The 12,480-nt window shown below is 39.1% G+C and overlaps 2 protein-coding genes across 4 annotated transcripts in view; one reads left to right on the top strand and one right to left on the bottom strand.

The window, feature by feature from the left end:
* LOC134825059 (protein O-mannosyl-transferase TMEM260-like) overlaps positions 1–12,480 on the top strand; it is a 41,446-nt gene that overhangs the window by 25,506 nt on the left and 3,460 nt on the right. For all 3 annotated transcript variants that reach the window (XM_063837177.1, XM_063837176.1, XM_063837175.1), the window contains exons 10-15: positions 4,243–4,404; positions 4,577–4,707; positions 4,958–5,083; positions 6,301–6,396; positions 7,812–7,903; positions 8,114–8,224. In XM_063837177.1, coding sequence (XP_063693247.1) covers positions 4,243–4,404; positions 4,577–4,707; positions 4,958–5,083; positions 6,301–6,396; positions 7,812–7,903; positions 8,114–8,224 — 718 coding nt within the window. The remainder of the gene's footprint in view (positions 1–4,242; positions 4,405–4,576; positions 4,708–4,957; positions 5,084–6,300; positions 6,397–7,811; positions 7,904–8,113; positions 8,225–12,480) is intronic.
* LOC134825369 (uncharacterized) lies at positions 6,461–7,045 on the bottom strand (the record flags this gene model as incomplete). Its single annotated transcript, XM_063837547.1, has 1 exon — positions 6,461–7,045. A coding segment is annotated over one exon (585 nt), but the record flags the coding sequence as incomplete, so codon positions are not given.

The following is a 12,480-nucleotide window of genomic DNA, read 5'->3' on the forward strand; positions in this document are numbered from 1 at the left end:
CTAGTGTTAATCAACAGAGATACTATCCTTCCAAATCTGGTGCTAAAATCAAACTGATGAATAACAAAGATGGCAAAACATAAAACAAATAACATTTAGCGAATTGCTAATAATATTATAATAATTCAGGTTTAGTAATACATACATATTTAAGATTCTTTAAAACCAATCGTGCGTTACCACTTAACTTGCCTATAGAGAACATGACGATGGTAAATTGCCACGGTTAAATGTTCATCATTTTCTCAAATACTAGAGAAAACATATGTTGATTACTCTTATAATTAGACTCGGAGAATAATGCTATTTTTAGCATCTCTTGGTTTTTAAACAGTGAACACTGTTTAAGCGAAAAATATCTGTTTTTATTGCAAATCCTTATCAGATTTCAAAATATTAAAAACATGTAATAGCCAAAATGAATTGTTTAGATATCCAAAGATAACCTCAAATAATATGAAATAAACATCTGTTATGTACGCGTACGCTATTAAATAGAATTAGAAGTCCCTTCGATTAAAATCAACAAAACTGTTTATTCAGATTTCATAATATAATTACCAGCTGTAGTGATATGATATATATAAGGGATGATATGCTGATGTTTCAGTTGAACATCCCTTATTGTCGCCATGGCAGCCATATCTTCACCTTGGGTGGATGTCTGGATAGGAGTCTTGGTAGTTTTTATTCATTTGCGGCAATGCATGTCATTTCTGGCTCTGAGATTAACCTTGACTTTGTGATAATCACTTCTTGCAGTGAAAATTCAGTCTCTAACTTTAATAAACAGTTCACTTTCTTTTCTTAAATCGAGTATTTCTTTCTCCTCGCTTTTTGATCGTTTGTCCGTAAACGCCGTTATATCAAAAGTTTAATAAAGCCTAACCGTTTCAGTTGTCCAGCTCTTAATATAGAAAACTATTAAACAATAACTGATAAATAGCCAGCTAGAACTACTTGCGGTATTGAAAAGATATGTTACAGGGTTTAGGTCTAATTCAGTGATCTTGACACATCACAGGCATTTCATCCTAACATTTCAGGAAATGTGCCGATAAAGTCAACATAATCAACAGTATCAACAGTATAGAAATCTAATGGCACGTCTTATAGAACTGCTACTGATTGTGGTAGTCTCAGTTCACAGTTTTGAAGACACCGTAAAAGATCGGAGCGGTTCCTTAAAGGATAAAACAGGACAACATGCATCAAACATGAAAGTTCCTAATAATCCAGGTGAAAACAGGATGGGTGCAGCGGGGGATCTCTACCATATGAACGAGAAGGACGCGCATTTAATCTTCTAGTTCCTTTCATGGAAAAAAGAGACAGCATCTTCGTTTGTGGTTGCCATGAAGATGACGGGGCTCTAGTCGAATCCTCAGATGTGATAGTCGACATCACTGCACAAGAGGGAAGAAAAATAGTCTTCTTAAAAAAGACTAAAAGTAAAGACTTGTTAGCTCAAATTAAAATGGAAGAGGGGGAGAAGACGATGTCTTGTTCTCATGTGGAGCGGGAAAGTGGCGGGTTGGGGGAACAGCCGGGACTAGAAAACATGTTAGCTGATTTGGAAAATAGGAAAACAAAAAGTGGGTTCGTGCTGATTGAGAAGAAGGTTCCAGATAATGGTGAGGGAAATCCTGGACAGAAGTTTGATAGACGTGGAAAAGAATGATACAGCAATCGTTATTTTGACACTGTGGTAAACTACAAGGAGAAGTGGAATATGGAACAGACAATGATATGTATTTTTCTATGGACAAAGTTGCGATGAAGCTTTAACAAATTTAAGAACTTTTTACTTGATTAAATATGACCAATAGTGCTGTCCAAAATATGAAGTGAGATTCTCTAAAAATAATGCCCCGTTCTCAATTTTACGTTAATTATCAAATTAATTTTAGCTAGTCGATCTTTACCATTAAATTATACATTATACCAGTATTTCTTCTTCTTCGTAGGGGGCTGTAGTCAGGGTTACCACTATAAGATAGAGCATTGGAACCCTGTGCTTACCCCGGTAAAATATTTATTAGTGGAAAAAAGTTAAACTTTGTTTTTTCCACATTTGGTGAACCGTTTAGTTATTATATACCAGTATTATACATTATGTATGTATTCTTCAAATTGATAGATCATTAATCAAGATTCAATTTAGAGTTTTATCAAAATAAGGCAGACAGGAAGATGTGTGACAGAATCTGAAGACATTCCATGAACATTCCTCACTTTTCCTATCTTATAACTATAATACTGATTATCACATGAGCGATAGTACCTAGCAACAGAAACTCACCCAGATGATATGCTGTTCTAACATGGCTTCACTGCTCACTTGTCCCTGATATTGTACGTTGATTGTACAGACTTACTACACCATTATAATATGTTAAATTAGTTAAACTGCCCTAAACTTCGAAGGAAAGTTGTTAAAAACCAACATATTATGCAAATCAGATAAATGATTTGGTTAAATTAAGTTTGGCGTTAACAGAGATATTCCACGTTCAATGACTCGGTTAATCTTGCACAGTTTGATCTGGAAGCCTTTTAAGTTCATAAATTTCTGGCATATTCGTTACATTCTTGAAGTATTCCGACAGCACTAAATCTACTAATAATCTCTAAATTACGTAGAAGACTCGAGTCTTGGCTTGATTCCAACTCACCTTTTTCTGAGTGGGTCAACTGTGACACTTCGGGGGTTGCTATATTGATAGGGGAGGAATGGCGCAAAGGAGCACATTCACTGGTAAATGCCTATCACATCACTTAGCAATTTGCTTCCTTTCGCTATTCATTTAATTACCAAGTACACTCATTTTAATGATTTCATATTATTGTGACGAAATTTTCATGTTATGTAAACCTAATGATTTAACTTAATAATCTTAATTCCCGTAGCTATAGAGTCGTAGGGCGGAATATAAGGACCCGGCATGTTTTTTTTAATCGGATTTGAATTATCCTTAACTTAGCTCTGTTAGAAAGTTGCTATTTTTCAGTATGAGTGCAATTTCAAATACTAATAATGGCTAACAAATTTCAAATATTTAAAATGGTTAACATTTAAAAAGCTAAAGCCTAAATGAATGTTGCTGTAAAATGAGGGATGAAAAAAGACAATAAAAAGTGTCTCATTTGAAAGTTTACACTTCACGTTTAAAAGTTTGCACTTCACGGTATCTGCGTCCAGCAATTCGAGGAACAGGGAGAGAACAGCAGAGATAAAGCGTGGTTAAATTATTTGTGGATTGTACTTGATTTATTTTGGAAGTTGGCACAAATTTTGATTATAAAAGGTTATTCTGGCGTATATGGCTTACTCTTTGGACAACAAAAAAATCTTGATCGACCATCATAAAACGTTCTATCATTACAGAGAATGTTTTAAGTGGCCTACCTTAAGCGTCAGTTTTAGGCCCCTTATTATTTATGTTGTGCTTAAAGGATCTGGTGAACATGTACACTGTACATAGTTGAGTTGTCAACAATTTCCCGGTTGCTACAAATCTCCGAGGATATTGGTCATTTTACCATGACCTCAACCAAGTCAATGCATGGCATATTATCACTCCATTAGCACTCCATTAGCTCCTCATTAACTGGTTAAGATTGTGAAACATTCTACACGAGACTTCATCAACTGATTAAGTCTGACAGAATCTCTGATAGCAACGACTCTAATATTATATTCCTTCCTTTATGTATCTCAGTACATTTATCACGTTACATTAACATGATATTACTCACGTAAGTGTCATTGTGGACAGTCTGTTCATGCATGTTCAGTTTTTCATTCAATATTTTCGTTGACGTGTCGTGATTCAGTTGTTACAATAACGAACGTTTCGTCAGCTCGCATTGAGAGCAAAAATCGGATAATTTACGTCTGGCGCGAACGCCAAACGTACTCTTTATGTGAAGCTAGGCGCCAGTTTTTCGTGAGACCCGCGCCGCGCCGCGCGCTTGAATTGATTGCCGCTCCGATCCAGTTGCATGATTCGATATACACGTACATGCGCTGCTGCAGGCTGCATGCATCATGTCCATGCACGTGGAGCTAGGAAGTGAAAATTAAAGAGAAAATATCAGTAAACAAATTAATGGGTAAGCACAATGATCTGTAGCGGTGAAATCTTAACTTAGGATGCGTTCTAACAGAACTAACTATCACCTCGGTTTAACTAACTATTATTAACTAACTAACTATTATGAACTTACTAAACATTACAGCTGGAACGGTTCTGGATGCAGTCCAACATCCCTGTCAGTATTCTAGCCGGGTGTGGTATTTGGTGTCTGTACTCTCCGATAAAAGGAAAATGCAGCAGTCTTGGAACTGTGTTATACTATGGGTTGGGAGTTGGTGCTCTGATTATGGGAGCTTATCAAATTGTAAGTATAAACTTCAGCTTAGGTAACAGGTCCCTTCCTTGGGGACCCGTCTTTTGACTAGAAAAATGTATCTTATTAATCAATACCAGAAAAAACAAGGTTCAAATAATTTGTCACCTTTCCGTGATTATACCCTTGTCAATATGTCTGGCTGACATTTCCTCTCACACAGCGAGAAAACTACACAATATGTGACATGAGCAGTAACTTAATCATGAGGGATTACGGAAGGAAACTCCTGGACGCTCTCCCTGCAAACGGAGTTCTTCTAGTTGAGGGGGACATGCCATCCCTTACATCCAGGTTATTAATTAGTTATTTATAGTAGTTAATTAATATTAGTTATTACCAATTTTCGAAAACTCCCTTCGGCTGATTACGTAATATTATGTGAAAGACCATTTATTTAATTTTATAGAGCTAGTACGAGTCACGAGACATCAGATATGTATTAAAGATAAAATAGATTAGTCACTGCGTGTCTGTATTGATAATAATTAATATTAAATTAGTAGGTAATTATTAATTAATTAATTAACTACTTGTGTTTAAGGTATTTGCGGTACTGTGAGAATTACAGACCGGATGTGGATGTTGTGGATCAAGAACTAATTGGGTTTAATTGGTACAAACCAATGCACAAACACAACTTTAGGCACTACACTTTCCCTTACGACAGGTAACTAATTTAACTAATTGCCCATCCAAATTATTAGTTACTAGCAGGAACCCGTATAACCCTAAAATGGTGTCAAGACTCAAGAGACTAAAATAATTATTACCTATTTAATTCGCGTTTTTGACACCACTTGGGGGTCCAAATTTTGGGCTCTAAAACTCTTATTCCTTGGCCAATTTTTTATTTTTTCATGCTGATTTGAAAAGCATAAAAGCATTTGACCCAGTCAAAAAAGTTTCAGTTGTATATCTTTTACGGTTTTTGCGGAAAGTCGCGTTAAAGTTGATGCCGTGGTGTCAGTAAAATGGCACAGATATATATATATATATCGTCTCGCTTTATATATAGTAAGATGTAACTAATTAAAATAATTTGATTATCATGGAGACAAAGTTTACCAGTTTTGGCTATTTCTTAATACATAAAAGTGCAATACTGACAGTGATTATTATATTGCAATACTGACGGTGACTATATAGTGCAATACTGACTGTGATTATATAGTGCAATACTGACGGTGATTATATAGTGCAATACTGACGGTGGGTTCGGATAATCATCAGCTGGTAATTATGCCAGCTGTCAAGGCCAGTTTAGGAACTAACACACAAGAGACGCGAAATCTCGAGGTTCTGGGATCATTCCCCAGTTGTCCCAAGTTTTTCAGAATTAATCATCACATATAGACAGCATGAGAGTAGGCCTGGCCATCTCGAAGTGATAATAATAATTAAAATGTTTCGCAGATTGGCAATTGATCGGTGTAGTTGGTGTTGTACACACTGCACTGATAATGATATCACGTTGAACGTGTAATGTAAATATAGTGTGGATACATGCGAATATATATTCTAAATAACTGATAAATGATATTCCACACAAAGCATGAAATTGAGCTGTATATGAGTGGTGATTTCGCTCTGAGAATCAGGGTCAGTAGCTCAATTGGTAGAGCAAGAGACGCGAAATCTCGAGGTTCTGGGATCATTCCCCAGTTGTCCCAAGTTTTTCAGAATTAATCATCACATATAGACAGCATGAGAGTAGGCCTGGCCATCTCGAAGTGATAATAATAATTAAAATGTTTCGCAGATTGGCAATTGATCGGTGTAGTTGGTGTTGTACACACATTATATCACGTTGAACGTGTAATGTAAATATAGTGTGGATACATGCGAATATATATTCTAAATAACTGATAACACACAACTCTTCAGAGAGGTTTACTTTAAGAACGTGCTGGCACGTAAAGGTGACAACATTCCTTTTTCTTACAACTTCCAGACGGTATTTGATGTACACACTCAAGCTGGGTGAGTTTAAACATTTTTTGGTGAAGGAGGGGAGAGACGAGGGAATGGATGAGCGGGGGAGTGGGGGGGGGGGGGGGGGCGGGGGAGACGAGGGAATGGAGGAGCGGGGGAGTGGGGGGGGCCGGGATAGACGAAGGAATGGAGGAGCGGGGGAGTGGGGGGGGGCGGGGGAGACGAGGGAAAGGGAATGGAGGAGCGGGGGAGCGGGGGAGTGGGGGGGGGCGGGGGAGACGAGGGAATGGAGGGGCGGGGGAGTGGGGGGGCGGGAGAGACGAGGGAATGGAGGAGCGGGGGAGTGGGGGGGGCGGGGGAGACGAGGGAAAGGGAATGGAGGAGCGGGGGAGTGGGGGGGGCGGGAGAGACGAGGGAATGGAGGAGCGGGGGAGTGGGGGGGGGGCGGGGGAGTGGGGGGGGGGCGGGAGAGACGAGGGAATGGAGGAGCGGGGGAGTGGGGGGGGCGGGATAGACGAGGGAATGGAGGAGCGGGGGAGTGGGGGGGGGGCGGGGGAGACGAGGGAATGGAGGAGCGGGGGAGTGGGGGGGGGGGCGGGGGAGACGAGGGAATGGAGGAGCAGGGGAGTGGGGGGGGCGGGGGAGACGAGGGAATGGAGGAGCGGGGGAGTGGGGGGGGGGCGGGGGAGACGAGGGAATGGAGGAGCGGGGGAGTGGGGGGGGCGGGGGAGACGAGGGAATGGAGGAGCGGGGGAGTGGGGGGGGGCGGGGGAGACGAGGGAATGGAGGAGCGGGGGAGTGGGGGGGAGACGAGGGAATGGAGGAGCGGGGGAGTGGGGGGGGCGGGGGAGACGAGGGAATGGAGGAGCGGGGGAGTGGGGGGGGGCGGGAGAGACGAGGGAATGGAGGAGCGGGGGGGCGGGGGAGACGAGGGAATGGAGGAGCGGGGGAGTGGGGGGGGGGGGCGGGGGAGACGAGGGAATGGAGGAGCGGGGGAGTGGGGGGGGGAGACGAGGGAATGGAGGAGCGGGGGAGTGGGGGGGGGCGGGGGAGACGAGGGAATGGAGGAGCGGGGGAGTGGGGGGGCGGGGGAGACGAGGGAATGGAGGAGCGAGGGAGTGGGGGGGGCGGGGGAGACGAGGGAATGGAGGAGCGGGGGAGTGGGGGGCGGGGAGGGAGGGAGTGGGGGTGGGGGGAGCGAGGGAGTGGGGGGCGAGGGAGGGAGAGAGCATCTTCTTGATACTGCATGATTCATGCAGCATTATCATTTAAAGTTTTAATGGTTTGATTGATGATAGAAATGTTTGAAATATGATTGGGATTGTTCACGAGGTACTCTATTCTTGGGGGTTTTGGAAACACGAAAACAGTCCATCATCATGTTCATTTCAACTCTAGTTTTTTTGTTTAAAGAGTTTCACTGTGTATTACATTACTTGTTAGTAATTTGACCCCACCTTTAGGGTCCCACTCTACATATACCCGTTTATGAAGCAGGGGGATGAGGGTTATAAACAATTCTACGATTTACTGCCAACTAACATGCTTTACGAAGGTTTGAATTAAAAATGTATATTAATTATAATTAGATTTTGATTTAAATTAATCACGTGATTCGTGCATAATCTAAAGTTACCATAATATGTTTTACAAATCAACCCGATACAGGCTTACTAATCACTAACACCACAACTTACATATTTTGTTAATAATATTATTACTAATGAATATTAAAACAATCAGTAACTAAATTAAAACCATCCAGTTCGACACAAACAAAACTCGTACACGGTGGAGGAGTTCTTGGACATAGCTTACGAACAAGATTACAACTTTAACGATAACATGGCGTACTGTGACGGGTCTTTATATCCAGGTACTGATTATACCCTTTTTTAGTTTTAGTCTTACTTGTCCTTTAGAGTTTACATTAAGTTCTCTTTATATTAAGCTTGATTTCATCTGAATATCATATAATTCAGTTTCTATTTATAGTTAGATAAAAATCTCTGATATAATGATTTAGAGATCTCCCGGGCACTCGGACGGTTTATTCTCAAACCAAAATAAAATGTTTTAACCTTTCCCTCCATTGAGCGCTGATTCAAGCTATCCTACCCACTGTACACGCCAAATACAAAAAAAAGAAAGTTAAGGGTATTATCCAATTGTCCTGGCCGCGGAATTCCACGTGAAATTTCGATCCTCACTATTAGATTTTTTTTAAATTTTCCACCTTTTGCCACTTACTATTTTTGACTTAATTAATTACACATTCAGCGTGATTAATATACAATATTATTATTATTACATATTATATTTCATTTCCCTAGTTACTACGAAGATAATGGCATCAAAAACTATTTTTTTAGTTTTTAGTCCAGAAATTAAAACCAAGCATACATTTTTGTTAATTTCTATCAATCTACTTTTACAACATGTGAGTGTAGAGTGTAGACATAAGATATAGTAATACATTGAGAGTTGAGACATAAATCTGAAAATACGGCTTGCTTTTCCGTAATATATGATACAAAGAAAACTCCATTACGGACCTGAGGAGAGTTAGGACTCCTCCAACTACATTAAATCAATTCCTTCTGTAACGTCCTCAATAAATGTAAAAGATTTGTATTGTTGTAATTAGTTTAAAACTAATCATGATATAGACAAACAGTCAAACACGTCAATCAGTCTGCTAGTGATCATATTAACCATCTATTAATTATTCAGTCTATAAATAAATAACCGATCATGAATCAGCCGTTACTATGACTATGAGCTATCCGTTATAAGTTAGATTTAAGACGTGTGATGACGTAATACGTTTGGTAATTCACCAGATGATGATAGCCAGTTATGAAGGACTTCAGCTTCAGGATTCAGAAATTGTCCCAAAAATTTTTCAATAACTTGAACATTAAAATGAACGGATGCGATAACGAGTCCAAAAGAAGCTTTAAAGCGATTAACCAATTAGCATCAAAATTCGAATGATAAAATCTTCAAATCCAGTGACACAGCAGGTTTTGTGTGGTGGTCTTGAGTCTTGACTGTTGTGACCAGCTTATTGAATACGAAATAATATCAACGTGGTACATTATGTTGAGAAGATAAGTTAATTTTTATCCTGCCAGTCACCTGCTGTGGTATCACTTTTCACCTGTGGTATCACCTTTCACCTGTGGTATCACCTTTCACCTGTGGTATAAACGTTTATTACACCTCGAGTTATTATATCTGAAACGTTGCGTTTTAAGATAAGTGCACAATGTGTGCATTTGTTGCCTATAAAAAAAAGATAACCATTATTAAAAAATGAAATATAACCGAGCTGCAGCTAGACACTTCTTTCTGTTTGACGAAATAATGTTATTTTTATTCCGTTAATTTATTTTAAAACAGTCAAACAAACATTGACATTTTAGAACGAAAAATGTATGCATATTCGATATTAAATAACATTCTGGGGGAAATAAAATCAACTTCGAGTTCTATCTTTATCCTCATTTCATATTCCCAAGCCTTCGAAATTAAATATAATCAAATCATGGCGTTAGAAGGTTATCAATCATGGTAAAATGAAGTTAAGAAGTTATTTGCAAAAACAAAACAAGATTAGAAAAAAAATGTAAATAAGTAAGTTAAAATAGTAAAATTAACAAAACAAAATTGTAAAATCAAAATTATGCCAAATTATTTCATTTCAAACTGAACTTATGATGATAACTCAGCACTTGATAGTATAATCGTCTAACCTTTCTGCACGCATTATTATGAAGAAAAAAACATCGTCAGTGTTGTTGATAGGGATGATCAGCTTGGCTTTAGTCAGTCAAATCTCTAGTTGTTCAGACCTTCAGTCTCCTCTTCGTTTCTAACGAGTCTACACCAGGCAGTAAGTCTTCTCCAGTACCCGACATATCTCCTCCTCAACTCCTCCTTCCTGCAGATCAAGATGACTGGATATAGCACCGCGTATATTAGAGGCAGTGTGAACTCAGTGAACCCCAGAAATACTCCCATATCTGCTATATCTTTATCACTGTAATGCTTCCCCTCAAAGTGTTCAGCGTTGGCAATAAGCCAAAATACGAGTTGGCTGAGAATGTACGCAGCGTTACAGATGAAGAAGAGGAGAGATATGGAGAATATTGTGATTGACACGTGACGGCTGGTGTTTGGCATCAGTGGGGTAACTTCATCCTCTTCTTGTTCTTGCAGTGATCTCCTCAGGTATATAACCTGTATTATCATACAAGTCAGCATGAAAATTGGGGGGCCTAAACAGTAGACAGCTGCAACTATATATAGAAAGGCAACTAAGTAAGGTGTAGTGACCTGGAGGTTCTGACACCTAGACAATCCAGAATCATCAGGTTTGCAATATACAGCAGCAGCTGTCGCGAATCCAGGTATAATGAACCCAAACTGTAAGTAGAGATACAGGAATGATTCAGATGGAAAATCAGGATATATCGGTTTATATTCGCTGACGATTACTGTGATGGCATCTGCAACATGAAGCATCATTATGGCAAAGCAAAGGTAAGTTACAATTTTCCTTAGACGCTGGAAATTGATCCTGTGGAATGGGTTGGAGACATTAATGGTGATGGAGATGGTCATCACGAGATTGAACACCTTGGACCAGTTGACACCAGGGAGGGCAGTTAGCATGTAGTAAACCAAGCTCTTATAAAGAACAGTCACATCAACCAGTCCTGTGTACGCTAGGATACTGATCACTGAGAGTACCAACTCTCCTTGTGCTCTGAGAATGTCAGACAGGGCAATACCCATGAACAGACTTGGAATCAGCTTGTTTCTGTCCTTGTAGTAGTTGATAAAGATGACAATGTTTTGGATCACAACTATCAGACTCAAAGGTATGGTGAGAGGGGATAGGTAGAAGAATGTTCCTTTGAAGACTAGGAAGACGCTGTGGTCAGAAATGTGTTTTACGCTCGACTGGTTCATAATCGTGCTGGTTAAAGGGATATCATGGTTAAATTAATGATGAAGATAAACTTTGCGATCAGCAATTCCTTACTGAACACTCGACAAATCATTAATCAAACTCAAGTTCAAGAGTTTTTTATAGCAATTAAAAGTTAAATCAAATTAAGAAAGTAAAACGGAAATAGTGGACGACGGGCGTGGCACTTAACAAATTGAGCAAATTTTTCGGAAGACAGTCGCTTTTGGTCGTATTACCGACAAATATTCATCAGCTAAGAGACATTACGGGAAGAGGGAGAAAATATCGAACTGTCAATTTTCTGTTAACGTTCTACTCAATCTACTTTTATTATAGTAGTACTATTATACTTTTATATGAATTTGCAAAGAGAAGTGCAATATAAATCTGAAAAGCGTACCATTCTCCCCTTGTATTGGCACATTCTGTGGAAAGATAATTTGTTTCTTCAGAATATCTGAAATATAATTTTTACGTTCATAATGTTCAACTTCTTGGAATTAAAACCTGAAAAGCTCGTCCCACTTCCACTAAATTATATGCAATATTAGTGTACCAAAAATATAAATTAACTCCTCACCTTTACCCGCGTCTACCAAATAACTGGCACTATGACTATATTTAAGTACCGGACGTTCTTACCTCGTGTTTTTTTTTCGTAAACAAGTACTTGAACGCGTTGGCAGTTGGAACGATATAAAATTAAAATCCTGCCACCGCGTTTACTTCAATAGTTACAGGTTCTAATCCGACGTATGAGAGCTACTTCAGCTGGATCTAGATGAGTCATTTTACGGCATACGAAATAAATTTCACCATTATTTTGTCAAGCTGAACGTTGTGGTTACTGTTGTGTTATTAGGTTGACTGATTTATAGCGTATCTGGTGGGTTTTACGGTTTTTAAAATTTTAAAACGTTTACAAATTTTTTTGAAACATTTAAACATCATATACGTTTAACATGTATAAGGATTTGAAAATTGCCATATCTGTTGCTTGATTAAAACTGAAAAATAATGTCAAACTTGATGTTAACAAGCTAAAATAAATTTTGAAGTTCGTATAACGTTATTATATACCATTGATACCACGATAACACGATACCACAATAACAGGGCCAGAATGAAATGAAAAATTTACATCAGCCCCT

Source organism: Bolinopsis microptera, chromosome 13 (genome assembly GCF_026151205.1).
Source record: "Bolinopsis microptera isolate Bmic1 chromosome 13, MBARI_Bmic_1.0, whole genome shotgun sequence".
Taxonomy (NCBI): Eukaryota; Metazoa; Ctenophora; class Tentaculata; order Lobata; family Bolinopsidae; genus Bolinopsis; species Bolinopsis microptera.